This window comes from Cyprinodon tularosa, unplaced genomic scaffold (assembly GCF_016077235.1).
Source record: "Cyprinodon tularosa strain WSP-4 unplaced genomic scaffold, ASM1607723v1 ctg44, whole genome shotgun sequence".
Classification (NCBI taxonomy): Eukaryota; Metazoa; Chordata; class Actinopteri; order Cyprinodontiformes; family Cyprinodontidae; genus Cyprinodon; species Cyprinodon tularosa.
This window is the reverse complement of record NW_024039163.1, coordinates 2360996-2388861: the sequence shown is the minus strand read 5'-3', so window position 1 is coordinate 2388861 and position 27866 is coordinate 2360996. Positions and strand designations below refer to the sequence as shown.

General features: G+C 39.0%; 1 protein-coding gene across 3 annotated transcripts; it reads left to right on the top strand.

Annotated features, from left to right (window-relative positions):
* On the top strand, positions 1-27866 carry LOC119793079 (ras association domain-containing protein 8). 3 transcript variants are annotated; one of them, XM_038300054.1, is made up of 6 exons: positions 1-346; positions 17479-17681; positions 20878-21677; positions 21821-22018; positions 22448-22592; positions 26184-27866. In XM_038300054.1, exons 2-6 carry the CDS (start codon positions 17579-17581, stop codon positions 26303-26305), a joined length of 1368 nt encoding a protein of 455 aa, XP_038155982.1. In that variant the 5' UTR covers positions 1-346; positions 17479-17578; the 3' UTR covers positions 26306-27866. The 3 variants fall into 3 exon arrangements, with proteins under 3 accessions (XP_038155982.1, XP_038155984.1, XP_038155983.1); XM_038300056.1 differs by having other exon boundaries at positions 2-346; positions 22448-22586; XM_038300055.1 differs by having other exon boundaries at positions 5-165.

Sequence of the window (27866 nt, the reverse complement as noted above, 5' to 3'; positions counted from 1 at the left end):
CAGTTCTTCCAGGGCGATGGAGCGCTCCTACCAGCAGGAGGAATCAAACCAGGAGGCAGGAGAGAGAGGAGCGTTTTCCGCAGCTCAGACCGCAGAGGACAAACACAAACTTTCACACAGCGATCCCCCCTTTTCCAAATCTGGAATCATCCACAGTCTTTCTCTGTGCGTGAAACGTGATTTATTTTGTTTTCCTTTCGTGTTTTGACGCATATCACTGGGAATTATTCATTAAGCCATGGTGGAAGGGGATAGATTTTGCGGAATCCGCGCTTTCATCTGTGTTTTCCTCCCAAACTTCCCCACACAGAGGGGAAACTGAGCTGGATCTGCTTCTGCGTCCAAGGTAGGAGAATATCAGAGAGCCGATTGCTGCAGACTGCTGCCGCAGTTTGTTGTAGTGTGGGGCTGAAATAGCGGAAACATTTCCATAGTGGGATACTTCTGCTACTCTGATCCAACTACAGCCCGTTAACGCCATTAGAGGCGCATCAAGCCTGCATAGATTCGCACTCTGTACTCCTGCATTTTCTTTCTGCTGTTTAGCCTTCAGCTGTAGATTAACTTCAGATGTTTTGTTTATCTCAGCTGATGCAGTTTTTTTAATACTTGCTCAACAGGCCGAATGTTTTGCAGAAGATTCTCCTGAATGTCTTTTCTCTTTCCCCACCTTCTGCTTTCTGATCTTTCTTTTATCCTTTGAAAAGCCTTTACATTCTTAAGCCCTTTTCCCTCTTTGATTTGAACTGTCAGACACATAAAAGAGTCAGGGTGAAAAATCAGTGCTCGCCAAAGCTTTTCTATTTTTGCTTTTTCACATTTTGTCAAGTTAGACACCCATAACATCAGAGTATTATTATTATTAACAGCTACTCACCTTAAATTAAATGTAAGTTTATTCTTCTTAAGAAAAATAACCCCATCTCTATCAGATTGGATGGAGAACACCTTTAAAACTAATTTAGCAGTTGGACTTTAACTGGACCATACTAAATCAATCATATGGTTTCATTTAACTAAAACCTTCTGAAGCTTAGCTCATTTTTTCTGGCTAAAAAGTAAATCTCAAACTCGGTAAAAACCCAGTCTCATTGCCTCTTATTGATTTTTTTGTTTTGTTTTTTATTTATTTATTTTTTTTTAGGGCTGCAACTAACAATTGTTTTGCAAATCGATTAATCTGTCGATTATTTTTCTCGATTATTCGTTTAATAATCAGACAGCGATGGGGTAGTGTTGGCCTAGTGGTTAGAGCAGTGCGTTTGTGTTCTAGGAGGTTGCAAATACTCGGTTCGATCCCCACAGCCTGCACTCTGGGTTTAACCTCACACTGCTCCCCTGGTGCCGCACAATGGCAGCCCACTGTTCCCCAAGGGAATAGGTCAAATGCAGAGAGTGAATTTCCCCATTCTGGGACAATAAAGGGATTTACATTTAAAAGGTTCCTTAAAGAAGACTTTTTATGAATTTAAACCATGTGAAACTAAAACTTTCTGGATAGATATGCTGATGAAGATTCTCAGTCATCCAGGTCATACGGTCATTCCGTAAAAGTTTTAAAAACTTTTAGTCCAGTGAATTGGTTTTTAAACTTTAAAGGAATTTCTGGATAGAGCAAATTGACAGATAAACATTTTTTTTTTGTTTTTATCTTAAATGCAAGATATTTGTTAACAATTTTGATCTAATTACTGTTCTAAGTTTGTCGCTCTGTCATCTAAAGTCACGTTTTAGAGTCTCTTTACTCAAGGTAATGAATAATGGATTACTAAATTAGTTTAGCATTATTTCAATAAGCGATTATTGTTTCAGCCCTAGATGTTTTAAAGATCTTTCTGTATTTAGGGTAATCCATCTTTCAACAGCTTTCCTTTATCCACTGAAGAAAAGCAATCCCACAGCATGATGCTGCTGCCACTTTGTTTCTGCGTGTTTTTGGGGTGTTTAGGGAGATTCAGTGTCTGTTTTAGTTCACTTTTGGTCACATTTGCAGGGCTTGTGCCAAACTTTACAGTTTAGTTTTTTTTTATCATTTTATTTTTCATAACAGCTTTATCCTTACCATCTTATTCTCTGAATAATGCTCTCTTTGTCCATCTTGTCAGCCATGTTTTGATAGATTGCAATTGGGCCATAATCCTTCACATTTTTAGAGGCTGGGTTCAAAGTTTTGGATAGTGATTTATATTTGAGCCCTGCTCCAAACATCTTAATTCAATCTCTGCTTTTAGGTTCAGTTATGTAGAGATGGACCCTATTTAGTTAATGGATTTTAAAGGAAGTTGTTTGCATTTTATTCAGTTTAGGCGATAAGTTTAGAAAACAGAAAAAATGACAACACAACAAAATCACAATTTTTCGTTTTAATTTTCAACCAATTTGAATGGTTATCAGTGTTCACTTTCAAATTGAAATCAAAATTTTTCATGACCAATGCAGCTGACTCCCTCAAAATGTTTGTGTTATAGATGTTTAAACCTACCTTTGTTATTTTGTATATTTGTCTCATTGCTGCACCGTTTTTAGGTATATCATAACAAAAGTTGGTTGAATACAAATAAGTTTCACGCTTTTCCATTTTTTTAGTTATATTTTTGAAGTTTAAAGAGTATGAATACTTTATTGCATCACCTGTATTCCATGTGTAACCCGATAATCTACAATTATATAGTGCAAGGTCAGTTTGTTTTTAGATTACACTGTAGAGATTTTTGTAATTTTCTGGCAGCTCAAAAAAAAAATTCCCCTCCTTGCTAAAAAGCACATAAGTGTGGCTATCCCAGCTGGTCCTCTTTAACCGTTAAGCTCTGTATGAGCAGTGCAAAGGAGTCCATTCCAGCCGATGTTTTACGAACCTCAGTAACATGTATAAATTGGCCAGATGCCTCCCACAGCCCTGCTGTGGAGCTTCTGCGCCTCTGCCCCGCTGCAGGAGCCTCTTGCCCGCCCCTGCTGCTCCCTCAAAGCTGCCTAGTGAGCAGTGAATATGGCAGGGGAACAAAGGCAGCATTATAGCTGGCTGAACGTGCCGTCCAGATGTTGGAGATCCTGCCAGGACTGACCTCCCAAAATGAGGAAAGGGGGGTGCCTCAGCTGCTATTAGTTTAATATCAAGCAGGCAGACTCAGAGAGAGGAGTCTATAGCTCCAGGGCGGGGGCTGTTGAACAGCTCAGAGGAGCTGTGGGTGTTGTGTGTAGCGTGACTAGATGTGAGTTTAATCCCAAACTCCCCAGTCTTTAAAGTAGAGTTAAATAGTTCTGAGCAATTGCGGAGCATTGCTTATTCCCTTTAGTTTTCTTTTCAGTGGAACTTTGGTGCTATATGTTGCTCAGATAAAATACATTTTAAAGTTTTAGACTGGAAAAAAAAAAACATATTGTACGTAAGTTTTGATAAATAATTTAGTAGACATTGCATCTTAAATTCAACGTTTAATCTTACGGTCTAGGAAAAACTTTGCATAAATAAGCTCTGCTTCCAAATATGAAGGGAATGTTCTAAAAGAGATTTTAGATGAATGCATCTTAAAGAAGATGCACTTTACTGTATGGCCATTGCTGCTAGGCATCCAGGATCCCTTGGCAAGGAGGAACTCATATCTTTCTTATCTTGTTCTCGTGGCCGGTTGCTTTCTCACACTGCAGGAATGCATCCTCCGTTTGTTATCAGTTCCCACCCTTCAGGATCAAGGCCTTCCTCTGGTCTCTACCATGTTCTTTCTTTCTTTTTTCTTTATTTTACACACAATTAGTAGGCATAATTTGTAATAAGTAGCTTTGCAACTGAGTCACAACAACTGGGTTAATCCTGTCTGGATGACATGCATGGTTTTGAAACAGTCTCCATTCCTTCGCTTTGCATTTTGTCAGAACCCAAAGTTTACAAATATTTAATGTGATAGACTAACATAAAGTAAATAAAGATTTTGTAAAGTCAATAAAAGAATGAGAACACCCATAAGCGTCGTTAGACCTATTGGCTTCAGCCACCCTTTCTTTGGCATTAGCCACCCTATAATTATTTTGCGATTTTAAAAAATATATATTTTTTTTCTGTATTTATTTTTTCCTCATATTTTCCCAAAACAAATGCAGTAAAGCACCGAATAAAAGCCATAAAGAAGACAAGTTAATCTGAACAATCATAGGCGTAACTTCCTTAAGGACTGGTGTGGACATGTCCCCACCAATATTTTGTACACGTATTTTGCTTTCGGTGCTGTGTATATCTGATTAAAACCCCATTCATGCCGCTCCTCAGAAAGAAAATAAAAAAAGTTCTCCCCGCTGCTCACCGTCCACAAACCCCGACAAAAAAACTCAGAAAAAAAAATCTGTTGCCTCTCGCTTTCTCCCCATCACCCCCCTCCAACCTCTCCCCATAACATTTGAATTGAAGATATCCGCGGGTGACGGGTCGGGTTCGGTAGTCTATGGAGAGATATTTGTGCCATCGGTTTGAGCGCGCAGGAACCAATCCGAGCGCGCAGTGAGACAACACGCGCGCGCGCAAAACCGGTCTGGCGCACGCTCAACTCTGAAAAACCCTCTCAACACACTGTTCTCGCGCTCAGTTTCATCTCTGCCCGTGCTCGAATCCGTCTCTGCTCGCGCTTGCTCTCCTGCTCTCTCTCCGCGCTCAACACCAGCTGTGCGCTCGGATGTTTCTCCGCTCGCTCGACTCTCTGCGCTTCAGAGAGACGCTTCAGCAATGTATGTAAATGAACCACACCATCAGCCAATCACACTCAGCTTCTTTTCATCCAATGAAAGCATTCCTTCCTTCTTCTTCTTTTCTATCATGGCGGTTCGCAAGCAACTTCAAGGTGCATACCGCCACCTACTGTTCATGAGTGTGTAGCAACATTGTTTTACATCTATTAAATTCTATTTTTTAATTTTGCATTCTGAAGATAACTAAATAATGCTTTCCTTAATCTATAAACATCCTTTATATTTCCTTTATTTCCCAATAATCCTTTAAGACTCCATTCTTGGCCTGTCATTTCAACTACTCTTCTCAATTTTTCCCTTTCAGGTTCATATGTTTTACAGTTCATTAATATGTAAGCATTCGTTCCAAATACTACATCCGGTTAGATGAAAAAAAAATAAATAAATAAAAACACAATCAGGAAAATCAAACTACTCTTACAGTTATTTTGTCAACATTCCTAAGATAGTACTATAAAATATCTTGAATTATCTCAAATAAACTTCAGTAAAACAGTTATTAGATCATTGCCTCATCCATCTCTTTTACCTGCTATTGATATGGATTTAAATTTGCTGTTTTAAAAGAAAAATAAGGAGGATATTTCAGGTTCAAGTATGGTTTTACTGAAGTTTATTTGAGATAATTCAAGATATTTTATAGTACTATCTTAGGAATGTTGACAAAATAACTGTAAGAGTTGTTTGATTTTCCTGATTGTGTTTTTATTTATTTATGTATTTTTTTTTTCATCTAACCGGATGTAGTATTTGGAACGAATGCTTACATATTAATGAACTGTAAAACATATGAACCTGAAAGGGAAAAATTGAGAAGAGTAGTTGAAATGACAGGCCAAGAATGGAGTCTTAAAGGATTATTGGGAAATAAAGGAAATATAAAGGATGTTTATAGATTAAGGAAAGCATTATTTAGTTATCTTCAGAATGCAAAATTAAAAAATAGAATTTAATAGATGTAAAACAATGTTGCTACACACTCATGAACAGTAGGTGGCGGTATGCACCTTAAAGTTGCTTGCGATCCGCCATGATAGAAAAGAAGAAGAAGAAGGAAGGAATGCTTTCATTGGATGAAAAGAAGCTGGGTGTGATTGGCTGATGGTATGGTTCATTTACATACATTGCTGAAGTTGCGAGCGCAGAGAGTCGAGCGAGCGGAGAAACATCCGAGCGCACAGCTGGTGTTGAGCGCGGAGAGAGAGCAGGTCGAGCGAGCGCGAGCAGAGACGGATTCGAGCACGCGCAGAGATGAAACTGAGCGCGAGAACAGTGTGTTGAGAGGGTTTTTCAGAGTTGAGCGCGCGCCAGACCGGTTTTGCGCGCGCGCGTGTTGTCTCACTGCACGCTCGGATTGGTTCCTGCGCGCTCAAACCGATGGCACAAATATCTCTCCATAGTAGTCATCCTAACGGGTTCGGTAGTCATCCTAACGGGTTCGGGCGGGTGCGGGTTGGTAAAACTCGACCCATGCAGGTCTCTAAGCTACACTACATTCAGTATCGTTGCCATAGAAACAGACAACAGCGCCAATATATCAGAATTATACTAAAACACACGCAAATAATTTCCCACATAAAAAACAGGACTTTCAGTCCATTACAGTTTTCCGTTTTTAGAGGGTTGTTTATTTTGCGTTTATTAAGTGATGGCTGTGGTATATTAGCTTTCACTGCTATAAGCTTTCGCAGCAGTGATTGATTAATTTAAACAGCTGCTCTACTGATGGTCTATCGGAGTTGGTGTTTAGGTTGAACATAAAGAACACCTTTTATTTGAAGCTTCTTGTAGCTACTGTTTTAATCCCGGCTTTACTTAAAACTTTTTCCTGACTTTGATAGTGTTGCCATTCAGTAGCAAGCACTGCGCCCCTTTTTCTTTTATATGTACACGTACATTTAAGATTTAGCGTGTTAAGTTGACAACTCATGAGCAAGCTGCTTTTTGCAATCTAGCAGGAAGGTAAGGATAGGATCTTGCAGGTGTGACGTCACTCTGCAGGGGGTCCAAAGATAAAAGCTTTAAACAATTTTGGCATTGGAATTTCAGATTTAAGGGAGTTAGAAAGTTCACTTAGTAAAAGTGCAAATAATAAATCTGATTACCGATTACTTTTAAGCTGGTTGAACATACTGCGACAGACTGGTGACCTGTCCAGGGTGATCCCACCTCTCACCCAGAACCTGGCTGGAGATATGCACCAGCACCTCCTGATCCCACTGAGGGATAAGGTTAAAGAAAATGGATGGTTGAACATGGTCCGCTCTCCCAGATTCTATCAAATCAGTAGTGATACCCTCAGGGGCGGATTTAGGAAATTTGGGGCCCTAGGCAAAGACAGGCAGGGGGCCCCCTGAGAAGAAAACCCATAAAACAGACCCATTCTACAGATAGAGAAATGTTAATAGAATAGACATCCATTATCTGTTCTAGGTTTTGTCCCTCTCTTCTTGTCCCTTTTTTCTCTCTATTTATCAGCGTTCTGATGGCATTTTAGACAAAGGATTTTTATCAAAAACATAATTAATATGCACAAATAAGGATTAGTTGTATTAACCATACATGGAAACAGAGTTTTATGGGGCCCCCAGAACTTGGGGCCCTGGGCAACTGCCTAGTATTGCCTAATGGTAAATCCCCCCCTGGATACCCTGCTAGTGGATGTTCTTGACAGAAAGACGGAGTTGCTTAATCATATTCTGCTTAAGGTCCCATAAGATCTTGTCCGAGTCCTGGTTTAAAAGTAAATTAATTTTAAAAAGTGACCCAAAATTGACTGTCAATAAATGTTCTACAAAATTGATATATTTATTTGATTTGTACTGTCTGTTTATATTTATGTGATATTTTTTGCACAAAATATATAAGTGAATATTGTAACAGTTATGTTTTCAACTGTAAGCATTAAATTGATAAATGTTATTCGCATTTTTTTGGCTTTATCCTTTCCAACAAAAAAAAAAAGGCGTCGCGCAGGTAGCTCCCTTTCCTTATGAGCCGTCCCCACCAACTTTCAACACAAAGTTACACCCTTGTCTTAGACAACGCCTTAGCAGGTGCACTGAAAAAATTCGGCGCGCGCGTAGCCACCCTTGTGTCTTAAACCTAGAGACGCCCCTGAGAACACCCAAAAATGTTAACAGTAAGGTGTGTTTATGTCAAATGTCATACTTTGTAAATCCAGCTCTCTGTGCAATTGCAATGTTTTGATTCGTCCCTATCGACAATGCATACTCATTACATTTTTGTTCATTTTTATTCACAAAGGAAACCTCGATCACACCGAATGGAAATTGTAACAGAACACAAACTTGATTTAGGTCAGAACTATAACAAGAAAATCATTATAAGGGAATTGCTTTGTTCTATAGGATTTTCAGGGTAACTTTCTAAATCTACATCTCTGGCCAATCAGTCAAAGGAAACCTTCCTCACAGGATTATGCTGCCACCATACTGTCTAACTTTGGGGTGTGATGTATTCAGGGTGGCGTTAGGAGTTTATTTTGGCCTCCAATGGCGTTTTTTCAGAAGTAGAACAACTTTAGTGTTGGTCTTTCTTCCCATCAGAGCATATTTCCTATTTTTCCTAGATCCCCTGCATACATATCAGAGACTTCTCACCGGGCTTCTTGTTCCTTTCTTTTAAAAACTGCTTTCAGCTCTTCCTTGAAGGCCAGTGTTTTGAGGGTTGCCTATTAGTCGTCCTGTCAAAAGATTTTCCTACCTGGATCTCTACTGTCCCACAGATTCTGTCATTAATACTATCACTGCCTGGCCTGTATGTATAAGTCAGCATAACTCTTAAATGATGGATGTTTTTGTTTGTGCAATGCTTTCTTTTTCTGATTATTGATTGAACAGTGATCTGTGAGATGTTCAAAGCTATGGATGTTTTTTTAAAGCAAAATTCAGCTTTAAAGTTCTATAACCGCAGTGTTCCTTGGTTGTGATGCTTTAGGTTTGCTCCTGATTTCTAATAAACCTGGGAGGTATTTATAGAACAACTGTTTTTATATTGAGGTTAGATCAAACATAGTAGGGCTCTTTTTACTAAACAGATGACCTTGGAATGCCATTGTTTGCTCTGGATTTTATTTAGGGGTGTTAGATTACAGTAGTTTGAATTAGGCATTGGCAAACAATTTTCAAGTGTCGTATTTTATATCACTTTACTCTTAGTGAAAAATCCAGAGCAATAATCTGCTCATTCTATATAATCAGGCAGTCCACTTGCAGATTTATTTTGGAATATCATTATTTTGATGCTATGCATTGTGAGTGCATATTTTTAAAGCCCTCTTTTCCCAAACTGCACTCCTCGTCTCATCAGATCGCATGATCTTCTTTCCAATTTTTATATTGCCTACCAAACTAAAGCCTATTTTCCAGAACAGCGTCACTGATTAGTGGATTTCTGAAGGGGACACAGCTGTTTAGCCCCCAACCGTTGAGTTACTTTCACACTGTGTGTGTTGAAATACTCTCACTTCAATGTTGCACATGGCTGGGAGTCCTGCTGATGTTTTTTTTTTATGGTTCAATTCTCCAAACATTTAGGTTATCTTTGATCACTTTCCTTGAGGAGCTTTTTTTTCCCACCAGATGTTCCTCAATATCCATTTTACCTTTAATGATAGGTTGCTCTGTTCATAACCAATTCTGCTTGTTCCTGGAATCGCTTTAAGTTTTTTTTTTCTTTGCTTTATACACCAATAGTTTAACTGGAACTTGGGCCATTCAATAGTTTGCAAGCATTTCATGTGACTTGACATCGTGGTTTACCAGATGTTGTGGCCCAGCTTTGATGACACAAAAAAGTGGAAATCAACAAAGGCCACAGATGCACCATGGACTTATTTTACACAGGCAAAAGAAAAAATGTTCTAGGTAAACTCCTTTTAGTTTTCTCAGTTAATTTTTTCCTCAGGCAAGCAAACAAAAAAGACAAACATTTCCTCCATGTTTCTCTTTCGCTGGTAAAAAAACAAACATATGCCCACCCAGATGCATGCTGGTCCTACCATTGACTGCCCATTCATAAAAAATAATTCACCTAAATTAATCATAACTAACCAAAAACAAAGAAACATGACTAAATAACCAAAAAACATAATTTCATAACAGAAATCTAGCAATAAAGTAAAATAAACTTAGCTAGATAATACACAAAAACAAAAATCATTTTTAATTATTAACAAAAAATAATTGGCTTCTACACCAGATGAAAATCTTAAACAGTTTGAGTTGCACAACTTGTTAACAGCTGCAAAACAATCATCTATTAGTAATTATTCAGAGGAAGGCTCTAATTTACTTTGTTGCATCCATGTGGTTTTTTTGGACAAGTTAGGTTTTGAGGTTGTCGTATAAAAAAGAAAAATTCAGAGGGTATGAAAATGTGTTGGGAAACTAATTATATTACTTATTTATTTATCTATTTGGCCCAATAAGTTGAATGTGTTATTTTCCAAGCGCATGTTGGCTATTTGGGAGAGCGGAAAGAGATTCCTGCCTCAACAATAAAACCACCGTCTGGCTCTGATTGCTCACAGAGATCTATTTCACAACAGAGCTGCTGCCAATTACAGCCCAGTATAAATTGCTTGTAATTACATGCTGCCCTACTCAGTGCACAGATTGACATAAAGTTTGGTAACCAACAGAGAGGAGGAGTTAGAGCATTATTCTGATGTTGCTCAAGTCTGAGGAATATCCTTCTGTCTCTAATTAACAGCAGTGTTTGGAACCACAAGTGCTTGTTTTGAATTACTTTGACTGCACTACTTTATTTGACAGTTAATTATGCAGAATGATTTTTCTAACTATTGTGTGGATGTATTGTCTTTTTTTTTTTAAATGAACAATGGTCACTGAAAGTGAACAGGAAATAGTGCAGCATGTTTTTGTGTTAGAACATTGGTGATTTCCTGTGAAATGGATTTACTATGGCCTATGATGCAATGTAACGAACACTGGTTTTGTTTTCCTAAAATACGGAAACAATGGTTATTCTAAGTCTGGGAAAACTGGATACATTTAAAAAAAAAGTGTTTCTAGAAATATACACATGTTAGTGAAAGAAAAACCCACAATGGTCACAGAAATGGCTTGAATCTGACAAATTAAATACAAATTCTATGAAAATAAACGAAAGTCAGACTACTGTTCAACCTTGCTTCAACAGAACCAGTTTAAAAGGTGAATTTATGGAACAGGCTTGGACAAAAACAATTAAATTAGTATTTCGTTGCACAACCTTTCAGGCAATAACTGTAATCAAATGATTTCTGTAAATGTCATGAGATTTTTTGCACCTTTCAGCAGGTATTTTGGTCCGCTCCTCATGAGCAAACGGCTCCAGTTGCCTCAGGTCTGAAGAATGCCTTTTCCAAACAGCATGTTTCAGCTCCTTCCAAAGATGCTCAAGATCAGGGCTCATAGAAGGCCACTTCAGAATAGTCCAATCTTTTCCTCTTAGCAATTTTTTTTTTTTTTTACCTATGTGATTTAGGTAATTAATTGGTTTTGAGTAGGGCTGAGCAATTTAGCCAAAATTATAATTTTTTTTTAATCAATATTGGGATTGGAAATTCATTGCACTTCTTTACACTCACCTCAAGCATGTGGATGCTTCACTCCTGGTTTTTGGTTAATAATCTTGAAGTTTGCTTGTCCAGAGTCTATAGTTGCAGGACTTTACTGTAACCTTTGCATGAAAAAAGTTCTTACTTCTATTATTCTGCATGGATCTAGCTGCAGCTCTCTTCCCATCTGTGTGGTGGCAAACCCACTGTAAGTGTATTATCACCAACTAAACAGTTGGAGGGGAAAATGTAGTGTCTTACTTTTGTTAAATGTAATGTGAATTAAATTGAGTTCATCTGCAATTTGAAAATAAGGAATTGGATTAATCATGATTAATCAGTTATTGAAATAATCGTCAGCTAATTTTGTAATCGTTAATTGGAGTATAGAGACTCTAAAACATGCCTTTAGTTGACAGATTAACCCACCCAGAGCAGTAATTATACCAAGATTGTAAAAAAATTTATAAATATTTTGCATTTAAATAAAAAAAAAAAGGTCGTCTGTCAATCTGCTCTATCCGGAACTCCCCAAGTGGAAAAGTTTGAGTTTCACATGGTTTAATTTTGATTATCGATTAATCAAAAAAAAAATAATCGACAGTATAATCAAATTGCAAAATAATCTTTAGTTGCAGAACTAGTTGCAAATGCAATTAATTTTCCAGTTCTAGTTGTGAGACCCATGTCATGCAACTGAGACCAAGCTTTCTCATACTGAGCAGCGCATTTGTCATTGAAGCCCTTCATGGTCTTGAGATTTCTTTGGACCCTGCAGAGATTTAGGTAATCCTGTGGCAGATGAAGCAAAGCAGCCCAGAACATAATAGAGCCTCCTCCATGTTAGGGAGAGTGTTCTTTTATTTTCATTTTTCCATCTTTAACCATGGAGGTAATATTTGCCTTGGCAAAAAAAAAAAAAATCAATTTCTCTATTAACTTTGCAAAGAAGTCTTCTTTGTGGCATGTCAATATGTTGTTTGGCAAATTCCACTCTGGCTTTTTTGGGATTTGTGTTTTTAGAAATGGTGTCCTCCTTGGTCATATCCAGTTGTCCACTTGGCTCAAAAAACGACGGATGGTGCGATCTGACAGTGGTGCTCCTTGAACTTAGAGTTCACCTTTAATCTCTTTGAACGTTTTTCTAAACTTTTCTGTTGACATTCATATTATCCATCTGTGCTATTTGTCGTCAGGTTGGCTACAGTCTCACTGATCTTAAATTTCTGAATATGTGCAACTGTATTCACAGGGACATAAAGCTGCTAGGAGAGCTCTTTTATTACTTTTATTTGTTTTGCTTCCTGTGGTGAGTGTGGTACACACCATGTCATCAAACAGCACAGTTACGGCCTGAAGCCATATATACAGGCCCACTGACTGATTAAAATTTTAGTGATGCTAATTAGTAGGAATGCCTTGATTTATTGGATCTCTCTGCTTATGTGACACTCACTTTTGTCCAGGCCTATTTCATCTGTTTTTTATTTTTGTTTTTTGTCGGGGGGATTATTATTCTGTTGAAGCTTGGTTAAAATGCAATGTCTGACTTTTATTTTATATGTTTTCTTATTTAGTATTAATTTTGTCACATTCGGTTTATTTCCGTGACCATTGTTTTTTATTTTGGTTTAGTTTTTTTTTGTTTTAAAATAAAACCCCAGCTTTGACAAAGTGTGTAATTCCCCAACATTTTATCTAAAAGTTCAATTTGTAACTGGGTCCAACCAATTGTCAGCATGTCCACCCATCCATCCAGCTGTCTATCCATCCTTTAGTTCATCAATGCAGTCTGGATATTTGGAGTCTGACTACTATAAATTCATCAGAAACTTTTGTTTGCACAACACGTTTTTTTATACAAACCCTAAGCAGTCCTAATCTTCACAATGCACTAGCAGCACTAAATTCAGTAGCTGCATTGCTACTCAAATTAACCCTTCCTTTTTTGTGTTACTGAGGACATATTGATTCAACTGAAGCACGCACAGGAGCATATGGTAGAATGTTTACACCAGCAGCCAGCTGAAGTCTTTTCCCTGCCAGCTTGGTATGCTCCTATAGGTCTGGAGAGCTGTCATCAGCAGCCGGAGAGGCAAGCTGTTTGGTGCTGCTCACACACTTCTCTAAAAGAGGAATGCAGGTCCAGTGATTGTTGCTAAACACCAGACTGTAACAATTGAGAGCAGGCACTGAAATCGTCTGGATTTGAGGTTTTGCTGAAGTTTATCATCTCAGCTGAGCTTTAATGGAAATCCAAGAGCTCATCTGCCTTGTGGAATGCTTTTCTGGCAAAAATGCAGACTGTGCAAATCAAGAGATGGGCATCCCCCCAGGCTGCAGCTTTGACGGGCCAACAAACTAGAGCTTGCAGAGCTCAGGATGGCGCTCTGCCCTGCACCACTGTGCCTGTATCATTACTTAGTTTTTTTTGGGTTAATGTCAACAATTGAGAACGAAGAAAGAAATTCCTGAATCTGAGCACAGCTTTTTATTTAGGGACACGATATTCAATGCCTGACGAAAAATGTATCTTCATATTTTGTCATGTTGAAAAAACAACCCAACATTGATTATTTTATTTGATAAACTGCCCTATAGGAGTAAATTATAGTAAAGTGGATTGATAGTAATACACAACATTTATGCATCTTTACAAAGAAAAATGTAAAGTTATATTTGATTAGTTTATGCTTGTTTTTTTTTTTTTTTTTTTTTTTAGCCTGGTTCACTCTGATGCTCCTCAAAATACTAGCCAAATCACAAAGATTGATAGACAGTTTAGACCCTTGATCCACAAAGTTGGGGTCCTTTATCAACCAGTATGGAGTCTTTAGATCCACTGCAGTATTAAAAACTAAACGATAAAAATTTATGTTAAACTACTTAAAGGTATTGTGTAGGATTTTTTAAAGATCGTATCAACGGTTATCTGTTAATAAAATTTTTTCGATCCTAGCATCTTGATGCATATGTTGCAGCTAATATACGCAACGGTTGAAATAAGAATCATTATTTACTTTAACATTGAGTTACATCCCAGTGTTCACTTCGATGGATGTCTGTGTCTTCGGCAGGAGACAGAACTGGCAGTGTTGCGAGGTAAGGGCTCAAACATGTATGGCTGTAAGCCTTCTACACCAAACCAAGGGAGGAGACTCATCCACGACCTCCGACACAACTCTCTTCCGCATATTTCCACTCTCCATAGTGTTCCTTGACAGTGTCGTTTCTAAGTTACCAATTTATTGCTACTTGGTCCCAATGTAATTTCCCATTGGGAACATACTAGCACTAAGTTGCTAACTGGTTAGCAAGAGGCTTCCCAGACACCGGCCACAACAAAACTTGCTTGCGAACCTTCCACCGCAACAATCTTGCGCCCATGATAAACAACCAATCACATTTACTTTCATCAATCTCGTAAATTCGGGCACCACTCGGGCGAATTCGGAAATGCAACGGTTGGCAATGCCGCTTCCCTAAGACTTTAAAAGACCCGCCCTCGCCACTTATGCATTGCACACATGCTCTTGCATCGCTCCTACATGCTCTTGCACTGCTCATGCATGCTCTTGCACACAAAATTGGTGTGCAAGAGCATGCACAATCCCATTTCTCCTTGTGCATGCCCTTTTTAAAATGTGCTATTCTTATAGCTCATACAAGCTTACTGTGTCCACATACAGCAGGGACTATATAGGGAACTTTATGGTAAACTCAGTTAACTGACCGTTCGGACAGATGGTGACTGCTATTTGCTCCATTGGTCACGTAACTCTGCTCTGCATGTTGCCTGCGCTATCTTTACCACTGTCAGGTAGCGACAGCCTATGGTGACAGGGGGCTGCTACGTCAGCAAATCCCATAGTGCTTTGCGAGGACAGCTGTCCGCGCAAAGTATTCTTGGATACATCTGCCTCTTCTAAGGCCTTTTGTTTCTTCTCATAAACTTCGTAGACACTTTTTCTCTTACAACCCTTGGCCAATTTCAAATAACTGCGGTGAGAAAGGTGAGCTTCCATGACTATCTGAACCGTAGCTCACCACACATACACACCTGAAAGTGTGCATGCACAGAAAAAGGTAGCTAACTAGGCGAGCACATTGGATGGCCCAATGTAAACGTATCATCAGAATGAATGACAATTAGGGGGACCACTTATTTAGATGATCCACCCGGAAATAAAAGATTGTCCTTTATACCTTTTAAGATATGTGCATCACTTAAATACTGATAAAACTAATTACTCTGCTGTGTGGTGCATTTTTTTTATATTGCTTCAGCAATGGTTAATTGATTTGTAGAAGCATTAATGTACTCAACAAATAGGTTGGATCGTAAGTCCTCCATTGTGGGACTGAAAAGTTTAGGAAGCTGTGTTTTAGACTGGTCTATGGTGAAGCTGTTTTGAAGTTGTTTTTTTATGACGGGATTATGTTATAAAATGACATTCCTAGCTTTGGAAATAAGCACTGTTTAATCTATATGAAAATTGTATAAAAATACTAAATTTTGGTATATTTACTAACCTTCTGAGGTCTTATTGGCCTTGTGGGGACCAACGGCTGGTCCTAATATGTTGAACCCCAAATTTTCAACGTTAGGAAGTCAGTTCAGAGGTATGGTATGAGCTTATTTTTTTGTTAGGATTAGATATACTGGCAATGTTTAGGGTCAGGGTAGGGCATAAATGCATAAACAATACACAAACTTGTGTACTGGAGAAGGGTTATTGCTGTTAAAGGTACTAATGATCTGTTGTGTTTCTCCAAATAATAATACAACCAGAAACAAAACGTAAAGCATTTTCAATGATTCATGGTTTGCTTGGCGTTTTCCCCATTAGTTTTTCCAATTTCTCAGCTGCATTGCTCTCTTCCCCTCCAAACAGACACTATTACCATTAATAAATGTACTTTTGAAAACAAAGTTTTTGGTTCATGGAACATAAAGGTTTTTCCGCTTACTTGACCGTGACTGTTTTCCATCTCTGTCTCATCCGTCGGTGTTTCACTGCCATTTAAGGGAAGTCTGAAAAGAGCGACAAAGGCACTTTCCAAACAGCTGTGAATGTGCCAAGAATAGAGTGAGCAGAGCACATTCATGTACCTGCAAAAACGCAAAGTGGAGTTTTTATTGATCGGTACAAAAATGAGATGCACAGGACCGAAACAGCGTTAAATTTTCTTTTCTGAATGATCAGACACCATTCCCTATTTTTGTTCATGGTTATATGTATTATCATTTATTTAAATAAAAAAGTAGACATTAGGAAATTAGTTCACTCTGGTCGTTTGTCATCTTTCACTAATTCTGCCTTTCAGGACCGCAATGCGTCTTTGGCTGCATGTTAGCTAAGGTTAGGACAAACAGACTAGTGTGGAGGACTTTCTGCATGTGGACAGGCAATACCTGAGCCGGGGGAGGTTTAATTGCTGTGGGGGGGGGACAAAAGGCCCTTTTCAGACAACTGTGTAGGTGCAATGAAGGTTAGATTCATAGAGAGGGATGGAGACGGGCCATTGATTCTGTCCCGATTTAATGTCCTTGAAGAATGTGTGGAAGCATTCCTGTCACTAATTATCCTTTTTTTTACATCTGTTTTGTATTTAGTCTGATTAGGTGTTATTTACTTGCATCTATATTAAGGCAAAGTTTAAAAAAAATACTTTTTGCATTTCTGTACAGAACAGGTTAAAAATTCCTAAGTGTGTGTAGAACTGCTAACAAAGCAGAAAAATTCACAGGGAAGCCTTGATTTTTTTTGGACTCTACCCACGTTTTTAGGTCTTGTTACTTACCATCCCTTCTGAGGTCACTTTTTCTGTCGTCTCTCCTTCTATTCAGTTCTTGGTACAAAAGCAGGAACTGGCCTTGGGAAGATCTGCTGGCAGAGTCTTCCTGCACCCCCAACAGTCATGTACCTATTCTTAGAATGAACAAAACAGCACTGTTAAGGCCAGGTGGCCAGGCTTGCCTGGAGTCAGTTTCTCTACTTGCAATGTTTTACATGTACATATTTTTTTTTCTTGGTTTGTTGTTGTATGGATTTATTGCTAAATCGCTCACTGGTGGCTCAATCAACTTGTGTAACCCTGGCTGTATGAGCACATCCTGACTAACCACTTCCTGTTTTCCCTTTTGTTTCCTACAGTAACTTAGCCAGAGGAATTCCTGCATACTGACTTCTTTCCTGCGTTGAATGATGTTGGGGCCCAGACACCATAACAGCCCTGCTCACTTCTGACCCAAAAATGGAGCTGAAGGTTTGGGTGGATGGCGTCCAGAGGGTTGTATGTGGGGTCACAGAGGCAACCACCTGCCAGGAAGTGGTGATTGCTTTGGCCCAGGCTATTGGTAAATACCTCTGTGTTTTACAACTACAAACATGTGTCCCCTAGCCTTCAATCAAAGCATGTGTTTATATATATATATATATATATATATATATATATATATATATATATATATATATATATATATATATATATATATATATATATATATATATAATTTAATTTTTTTTCATAAACACAATTTTCTGACGTCTTAAAGGAATCTGAAGTTCTCAGGTTTAAAAAAAAAAGTAAAGTAGTAGTAAAGAAACACATATTTTAAGTCTTAACCTAAGAATAAGCTCATCCCCTTTTGAGCTTTTTATTCAGCAAAATAACTTCAGATTTCCTGAATATTACACAGTTTATATTTTGTAGTTGATGAGAATTTATTATAGACTGGTCTGATATTAGACAAAAGCTAATATTGGATTCTATCGGCCCGCATTTAAACTCTCTGATATTTTCACTCTGCTTCTGTTCAGGGTTTCTGAAACTCTTTAATTTTACATGAGTCAGTTGTTTTCTTACCTTTTGATGTTGACCTTTTGTTCCCAGTTTTAGTAATATTATGTGATCAAGCCTTTTCTAACATTATAAGTCATCTGATAAGGCTGGCATGATTCATGATAATATCATATCGGGTTAATATATTTTTTGCATCATGCTCAAATAATACTTTTAGAAAAACACTTCTGATTGGATTGCCTAAATCCTCATCAAATTGTGTTTCCCTCGCTGCCTTCTTTAAACCAGGATATAGTAGTTTGGAAGTAATGTAAAAATTTTACATAATATCATTAAAATTGATTCCATTGTTATAAATCACAACAAAATAAACACAATTATTGTATGAATTGTTAGTCAAAGAAGTTTCAATTGAAGTACTCCTGAATCAGTCCAGTTTTAGTCATCTGAAGTGTAAAACAATACGTTTTTGTTAATTAAGCAAATTTGTGCGAAGCCTATGATATACAATGCAAGCTATGCTAAAATAGGGGCAACAGTGGCGGTCAGGAGGTAGAGGTTTGTCCTGTAAGCCACTAAACCCAACTCTGTATCAGTCGTTTGGTCCTTGGGCAAGGCACTTCATCTGCGTTGTCTACAGTTGGGGGTCGTTCCGTGCGCCCAAGGGCAGCTTGGGGTTCAATATAGCTTACCACCATCATTTGTGAGTGAATAAATGCAGTTTACGGCACCATTTTACAAAGGCCAAAAACTCCCATTACATTAATTAAAAAAAATGTATTGTTGGGGACGTTAAACTGTTTCTAATCACCATCCAACCTGTACTGTAGAGTGCTGGACTCGGTTTTGGTTCACTCAAAGCTAATGATAATGTTATCCTTAGATCATATTGTAGCGTTTAGATCATGACCTTCCTCCGCTTCCAAAGGCGTCTTGATGATGTTTCTGACCCATAAATGTAATCCAGCATTATCTTCCCTGAGATAAAGCTCTGCTCTCACTGGCTGAAGAACACTGATTAGATTGAATTTCTCGTGTTTACCAACACTGTGACGTATTTGTTTTTTAAAGGATTTCATGTCTTTAATCTGATGAAATGATCAGATAAAGTTATGTAATTTATGCATAATTCGAAAATGGCAAGCTTTTTTTTTTTCTAAGACAGAAATAAAGGTTCTAATGAGGTAAACAACTGTCATCCTTCCCGCCTTCACTTGAAGCTCCCGCTGGGAAATGGTGGGCCATAATCAGCGGCTATATTGGTTCTTTCTTGGCTTTACGCACCCCGCTTTCCTTTATGGCTGCTGCAGAAATGGGGGCACTTGAGCATAATGTATTGACATCACTTCCCACTAAGCGCAGGGGAGGAAGGAAAGTCTGACTCATCCCCTTCGTATCCTGCCAAACTGTGAAAGCAGCACTTCTCTCTATACTCCATCCTCCCTATTCCAGTATTTTCCAAATGATCAAACATAGATATCGATTTTGTGCTTTAACATTTATAGGGTGATCTTCCTGTATGCAAGAAATCTATGCTTTAATCAATGAGCCAAATAGTAAAAATGGGTCGCTCAGAGTGCTGAAACTGTAGATCCAAAGATTTGTTTCATTTCCTTTTGTGTGCAGTCAATGCCTTTAAAAAAAACATTCACACATTAAAAGCAAACTTCAGATCTTTTAAAAATGTATCAACATAAAGTCGAGCATAACTATTAAGAAGAAAGTATTGGATGCATAGCTTCCAAAATTAATTTCAAATAAAATGTAAGGTTTGGTTTGTATTTGTTTTAGAGTAGATAGAGAATTAATTTAGCTTTGGACTTTGACTAGACCATTTTATTGAAGTTGTACTAAATTCATCCTCCAGATCAAACTTGGACCGTGATGGGTTCATTCTCGATTTATCTTCCAGTGAACTTTGACCTGCCTTCCTTTGCCTGGTGGAGAAAGTATAACAATATCACAACATCCACATGTTTCAGTGTGTGAACTGTGTGTTTGGAGTGATGAACAGTCTGGATGCTTCTCTGATTATCACTCTCTTTACCTTCTCAATTATAATTTCTATGTCTCAAAAGGGTTGTAGCTTTCTGTATTCTTTCAATGTTCAAATGATTAGAGTGAAGCTCTGAGGTATTTATGGTTCATGATTTAGTTTTATAACCTAGCGCTGCTTTATACAACCCTGACACTCCCTGACCTGTCGGTTGTTTACTCTTTAATGTTCTCTAACAAACATGTGGACCTCACAGAAGTGCTTTATTTGTGGTAGGATTTAAACTCGAAATCCTGTCCCTTGATGCATTTTCTTAACATTTTAATGAATTAAAATAGATAAAATAAAAGTGCACATTAGTCTTTACACAATAATTATACCCCTTCTTTGAGTCGTATAGTATTTAGTCGGTCTCTGAAAATCCCCCAATTTTTTTTATTGGCCTTTTATTTTTGATGTCTTAGAAATTATGTTTTCATCCCTTGTTAAAGTTAAACAAAAAAAAAAAAAATTGGAATTCAATCATAACATTTCCTTTTATGCAAGAAAAGTCCTTTTTGAAAACATTTTTTCGTTCCTATTTCAACCTGAGAAAAAAAAAATCTGTTCAATTATCTGTGGTTTGTTCATTTTTCTTTATTATCATTTCTCCTTTTTGAATGAAGTTTCTTTTATCGTTCCTTTTCAGCTTTATATGCAGCGCGCTGTGATGTAATCTCTATTTATGTTACTTTACTGTCTTTGTCGTTTACAGGGCGCACAGGGAGATATACTTTAGTAGAGAAATGGCGGGACACAGAGCGTCACTTAGCACCTCATGAGAGCCCTGTGGCATCTTTAAACACCTGGGGTCAGTATGCTGGTGACGTCCAGCTAATCCTTCATCGCACCGGCCCCTCACTCACGGAACGGCCCCCTTCTGAGGGCACCCCGCTTAGGGGTCCTGAACGTGGGCTTTATCGTCAGAGTCTACCTCCTCTTGCAAAGTTCCGTCACCCCAATGATGGTTCTCTTCGACGGCGTGAACCGCGCCGCAAGTCCCTAACCTTCAGCGGTGCACCAAGGAGCCTGAGGGAGATCCTGAGCGGGGGCCGGATGCCTGAGGCCGAGGGGAAGCGGAGACTTCTCATGGGTAACGGTGGGAACCCCCACCATGCGCGGCCAGCCTTTGGAACAGCTCCTCCAGGCCTGTGGACCTGTCGCATGGAAGATCTGATCAGACTGGTCAGTCTGCAAAGAGAGACTCTGAATGTGCTGGAGAAGAAGCTGGAAGCCTATGAGGCAGAGCTCCAAGCCTGGTCGGAGGGCCGAGGACGAAGAGGAGCTGGATGCAGTGCAGATCTTGGCAGAGGGGGAGGGTTATTAGAGGAGATCCTGAGGCTGGAGAAGCACCTTAGGAAGAATGAGGTGGAGATGGAGGAGGAGGAGTTTTGGGCCACTGAGCTGCAGATTGAGATCGAGAGCGAGAGACAGCTTGAGGAAAGACTGCAGGAGCTGCGAGGACGGCTGCAGGGCTGCGAGATGGAAATAGAAGAAAAGCTTGCCATGTTAAAGGTGTGTTATCTATGGTGGATTTTCACTGCACATTATCTAAAAATAGAGCTCATTTATCATAGTGGTATACGTTACAACACTGCTCTGTTTAGTAAAAGGTTTTCTTTTATTTTCTTAGCATTGCCTTTTCTTTTATTTATCAGGGGGTAGCAGCAGGACTTGAGGAGGAGAAGCTGCAGAGAGAGCACCAGGAGACCCAGTGGGTCAGTGAGGCAGAGGCCCGGGCTCAGGCCCTCCGGGTCAAGGCTGAGCTAAAGGCCCAAGAGAGACAGGCCATCCAGCTGGAGAGCAGCTGCAGGGCTGTGGACAGATCGCTGGGACAGAGCAGTAAGAAACTGCAGGTGGGCTTTTAACATCCAATAACCAGTTTGGACCTTTATTTTTTTTCCATGTACATCAATCCATCCATCCCTCTTTTATTATTCTCTTATTTCCATCTACCTTTCCTTCGTTCCATCATAAATTGAATTTGGCTGCAATTTATTGGCTGTTATAGAATAAAATGACAAGCATTTCAGTTCAGTATCTCTGTAGGATTCAGATCTGTTATGTAAAGTGAACTGATGCTGTATGGATAACATAAACTGAAACATTTTACTGCCTTTTTTACTACAGTAGAAACATTTTACTACATTTTACTTATGACTTAACCTGATAGTCCTTAAAATACCCTGTTTAAACTATTGCCGCTCCCTGTAAATTGGGAGCACAACATTGGAGTATAAAGCTATAGGAAGAGTAATTTTTTCCCTGTTGCTGCTCCTTTGAAGGACATGCAGCAGGAGCTGGAGCAGCTGACCAAGGAGCTGAGGCAGGTGAACTTGCAGCAGTTCATACAGCAGACCGGAACCAAGGTCACAGTGCTGCCAGCTGAACCGACGGAGGACGATTGTGCAAGCAGCAGTTCTGGTACGGGTAATGAAAGTACAGTTTTACTTCAAACTTTTTGTAAGAAAACTTTGTTCAAGTCCAGACCCTACATGAGATGAAGGGGTGTATAGTTCCTGACAGTTCAGTGAAGCATGATTGTAACCTGAGATGGATTCCATCTTACAATCTGCAGACTGTGATAATAATAATAATAATAATAATGGTGCTTTTTGACCGAACAGGACATCATGTATGTTGAATGTGCAAATGAAAGCATGGTTCAGTTTTTGTTAGGGAAATCAATTTATTCTGTCAAGGTGCACTTTATTCTGAGGCTTCTGGTCTCTGACAGCCTGCTGAGAGAAAATGACTCAACACTGTGTGTCTTGCCGCTTTTTGCGTCTGTATGTGAAGGGAGGAAAAAATAAGGAAAGATGCAGTACGGATCTTTGTTCCTGTGTAAGTGGCAGTTCTGTGCTCCCTGCAAGCAACAGAGAACAGATGCTGCTCATGAGAGTGAAGTGAAGGCTGTACAAAAGCCCGTTCATAAAAAGCGATTTATTTTTTTTATTCATCTTTTTTAAAGTATCTAAGCTGATTTATAAAGACTTTCACTATAGAATAGTTCAAACCTGCTATCAACATCCTGCAAGCAGAACCGGCCCTGGTAGAAATGTTCTTTTTAGGTTTCTAAGGCCCCCCCCCCCCACTGGCCTTTTGGAGCTGAAAGCCGATCAATCACAGGACTTGTAGAGCAGTCGGATGCATGGGGCATAACAAGTTTTAGAGCTTATTATTATAGTTTTGGCGGCTAAGTCAGTGAGGCTTTTAACAAAAGTCTTGAACTGTCTAATTCTTATCATGTTTGGTTTGCTTTTAGAGATTTGCAAAATCTCATCTTGAATTAAATATTAAAATTAAGAATGTCACAACTTGAATTATTTGGGTCCTAATAATCATCAGGGTAGGTTAAATATATGCATCAACTATAAAGACCTCTACTCCGATATTTGATCATAATAGACTAAATTAATTCAACTTTCATCCTTAGAAACTCGGTAGATTTAAAGGGCAGTAAAAGTTTAGTACATATAACCTTTTTTTATAATGGTGCCTGTTAATTAGATAAGATTTAGTAGAAAAGTTCTCCACCATCAGAAACTTAGCTTTAAGCATTACAAAAGTTTTACAAGTGTTCTCGCATGAGAGCTGTCTTAGGTCCAAGATCTGCTGGTGGTGAGAGGGATTTAGAACCGTTGACATTGTAGAAGTCATGTTTAAGGGCTTAGATTTAAAATGATGTGCTCAAAATGTTTGTAGTCTCCCAAGATGGGCACAATAAAGTTCCCTGCTGTTGTTTTGAAACTGATCTGAAGAAATTATCATGTGAAAGCGGGCATCGGGGGGGGTAGCGGGTAGCATTTGCATCTGTTTTTTTTGTGCTGCTTGTATGAAGCTGTTCATTCTGGATTATTAATGACATGCCCTCTGTCATGGCCTCTATTATACTAATAAGTGTACGATTATGCTCTAGTACTCTTCCATACATGCATTCCAAGGACAAGTCATATTTGTAGCATAAAATTCATAGATGTCCTTTTGCAAAGCTCAGTCTCGCCCCCCTGTGGCTTCAATGAAGAAATGCATAACATTGCATCCTTGTTGCTTTTTTCTGTTTGTCATATACACTATATTGCCAAAAGTATTTGCTCACCCATCCAAATTATTGGAATCAGGTGTTCCAATCACTTACATGGCCACAGGTGTATAAATTCAAGCACCTAGGCATGCAGACTGTTTTTACAAACATTTGTGAAAGAATGGGTCGCTCTCAGGAGCTCAGTGAATTCCAGCGTGGAACTGTGATAGGATGCCACCTGTGCAACAAATCCAGTCGTGAAATTTCCTCGCTCCTAAATATTCCACAGTCAACTGTCAGCTGTATTATAAGAAAATGGAAGTGTTTGGGAACGACAGCAACTCAGCCACGAAGAGGTAGGCCACGTAAACTGACGGAGCGGGGTCAGCGGATGCTGAAGCGCATAGTGCGAAGAGGTCGCCAACTTTCTGCAGAGTCAATCACTACAGACCTCCAAACTTCATGTGGCCTTCAGATTAGCTCAAGAACAGTGCGCAGAGAGCTTCATGGAATGGGTTTCCATGGTCGAGCAGCTGCATCCAAGCCATACATCACCAAGTGCAATGCAAAGCGTCGGATGCGGTGGTGTAAAGCACGCCGCCACTGGACTCTAGAGCAGTGGAGACGCGTTCTCTGGAGTGACGAATCGCGCTTCTCCATCTGGCAATCTGATGGACGGGTCTGGGTTTGGCGGTTGCCAGGAGAACGGTACTTGTCTGACTGCATTGTGCCAAGTGTAAAGTTTGGTGAAGGGGGGATTATGGTGTGGGGTTGTTTTTCAGGAGCTGGGCTTGGCCCCTTAGTTCCAGTGAAAGGAACTCTGAATGCTTCAGCATACCAAGACATTTTGGACAATTCCATGCTCCCAACTTTGTGGGAACAGTTTGGAGCTGGCCCCTTCCTCTTCCAACATGACTGTGCACCAGTGCACAAAGCAAGGTCCATAAAGACATGGATGACAGAGTCTGGTGTGGATGAACTTGACTGGCCTGCACAGAGTCCTGACCTCAACCCGATAGAACACCTTTGGGATGAATTAGAGCGGAGACTGAGAGCCAGGCCTTCTCGTCCAACATCAGTGTGCGACCTCACAAATGCGCTTCTGGAAGAATGGTCAAAAATTCCCATAAACACACTCCTAAACCTTGTGGACAGCCTTCCCAGAAGAGTTGAAGCTGTTCTAGCTGCAAAGGGTGGACCGACGTCATATTGAACCCTATGGATTAGGAACGGGATGTCACTTAAGCTCATATGTGAGTCAAGGCAGGTGAGCAAATACTTTTGGCAATATAGTGTATCTTTTTTTTTTTTTTTTTGAATGAAATTGAAAGGCAACCCCAGAGTTTCTGTTTTTTTATGTATTTTTTGTTATTGAGGTTGAGGTTAAAATGTATATATAAAAAAAAAAACAATGAAAGTAAAAACTAGAATGGTAATTATTTAGTTAGGCATCTTAAAAACTTCTTTGGTCCGTCTATTTTTTTTAAAGACTGTAACTTGTGGTTTTTAAAGTTTTCAAAGCTTCCTTCTTGTAATACTTATGTTACTCTCTATGTTAGACTCTAGTAAGAGCATGCTCGTCAACCAACCAGTTTCTTTTAGATGTTCGTAGATCCAAACTAAAAAGCAGAACTGGTCAGCCTTTTAGAACAAATCACTTTTAAATAGTCAGATTAACGATCAATCAAGACTCTTAAATCTGTGCTCAGGATCCATCTTTATTTTTAGTGTTTGATTCAAGCAGAGGTTACATATAGCCGTTACATTTTATATTTTTTTATTTTGATATAATTTTTCTGTGTTCCCCTGCTCTTTATCATTTAATCTGTAATTTTGAATGAATGCGAATGTCTCTTTATGAGCTATATAATAAGTTGAATTGTCTCTGTATCTTAGTGCTGTAGGTTCTATCTCGATGCTCAACAAGAAAAATCCTTTCAAAGCTAAGATAAGTTCTTTTTTTTTAATTCTTTTTTTGACATTTGTTTCCTTTTCAGATTTGGCAGCACTGACTGGTTCCCTGAAGCGTCCTGTGTCAACCCAGCCTGTGTCCAGCCACCTTCGCGTCCTCGCCAACCCCCTCAGCTCTGGCCTGAACCCAGAGGGGATCTACGTTTGACCTCCAGAACTGACCCTAGCAGTACATCTTTGCAGCTTGAACTATGCATTAATTCTTTTTTAACCTAAAGGCAACCGTAATGTGTGAGGTGTTTAGTTACGGTGAAGATACAATCCCATAATGGAAATGATTGAGCACTTGCTTGAAGAAAACCAGCAGACAGCTCTGGTCAATAAAAACCACTGCAGCCTATTGACTGGCACCCCCTCCCTTTCTGTCCGTCTCTTAAACATCTGGCTGTTTTGGGCATCCCCCATAAACATATCCACATATTGTACTTTTCCCTTTACTGCCTGCTGAATGATTTGTATTCATCTTTTTGCCTTTTAGAAAGCGATCGTGAGAATCTTTCCCTTTCCAGCAAAACGTCTGACTCTCATTGAAGTGAAGGATCCACTCGTCTCTGTTGTCGAACTGTGAACAATCTCTCCCTGTGCTCTGTTGGTTCAAGTTAAAACTATGCACAAACTGGTCATATTTTTGTTACTGAATGTTTCTATGTGTACTTACCAAAATGAAGGCTTACTGTAGATGTTTGTACTCTTTAGCTTTATTCAGTGAATGCATTTTATTTCTGAAGGTGTGCATTCCTGCAGTAATAACTGCATATAAAAGCAGTCTTTAATCTCCTTTTTAGATGTATTTCTGTTGTTTAATAACAACAGTGTGTATATATATTTTTTTTCTCCGAATGTATTTTATGCTTGTTTATCTTATGAACTGTGTGTGGCCAAAGTTTGAGCTTGTTGCATGACTGTGTTGGCCATCTTTGAATGTGCAGAGAGAATGCTTACACCTGATTGGTCGACGATGGCATCGGTAGTCATTCGGTGGACAGTTAGAGCTGCAATGTGAAGTAAGAGTGCAAATCAGTAATTAAAGTGGTTCGTCTGCATGCGTGCACGCGTGGTCACAAGGTTCAAAGCACTTCTTGGAGAGTAGAAAACGAATGTGTGTGTTTGCATATATGACGGTGATTCAAGACATTCGCCTGTGTGTGTGGAGGAAAGCCAAGTTATGAAGCTTCACTTAGGTTGTAGATAAGCTGCTAAACGCATCCAAGTGCCTTATCCTCATTCCTTTAATGGTGTTTCCAGATACAGCACAGAGTGGTCTTACGGAAGGTGCTGAAGGAAAAGTCATTAGTAGCTGAGATTAAAAACAACTTCAGAAATTAGTGCTGGTATGCAATGTGAGAACCAGAAACTAGACGTTTTTTTTCAGTCTTTTGTAGAGGTGTCAAAGTAAACAGAAAACATGTCTACTTTGCTACTGTACAGTTACCATAATACTACCAACAATGAAGTTAAACATTTTTTTTCCTATGTTTAGTGTTTTTAATATGCAACACATGTACTGTAATTTGAATGAGAACTCTGCATTGTTGTGGTCACTGTTTACAACTTCATATCTTCTAGAGCTCTAATAAGATGTCAACTTTGAATAAATTTTTTTGTTTTTCCTGCCTTAATCTACTGCGTATTGTGGCCAGTTGTGTACGGCTGTAACAGAATGCAGATATGATATGAATTGCATGGTTCAATAAACCATCTGAATAAAA

What these genes read in the sequence shown, in the direction of transcription:
- LOC119793079 (XM_038300054.1), top strand. Translation starts at nt 17,579, where the DNA reads ATGGAGCTGAAGGTTTGGGTGGATGGCGTCCAGAGGGTTGTATGTGGG. An exon ending in TGCTTTGGCCCAGGCTATTG is followed by an intron (nt 17,682 to 20,877) that starts GTAAATACCTCT and finishes TGTCGTTTACAG; the next exon opens with GGCGCACAGGGAGATATACT. An exon ending in AAAAGCTTGCCATGTTAAAG is followed by an intron (nt 21,678 to 21,820) that starts GTGTGTTATCTA and finishes TTTATTTATCAG; the next exon opens with GGGGTAGCAGCAGGACTTGA.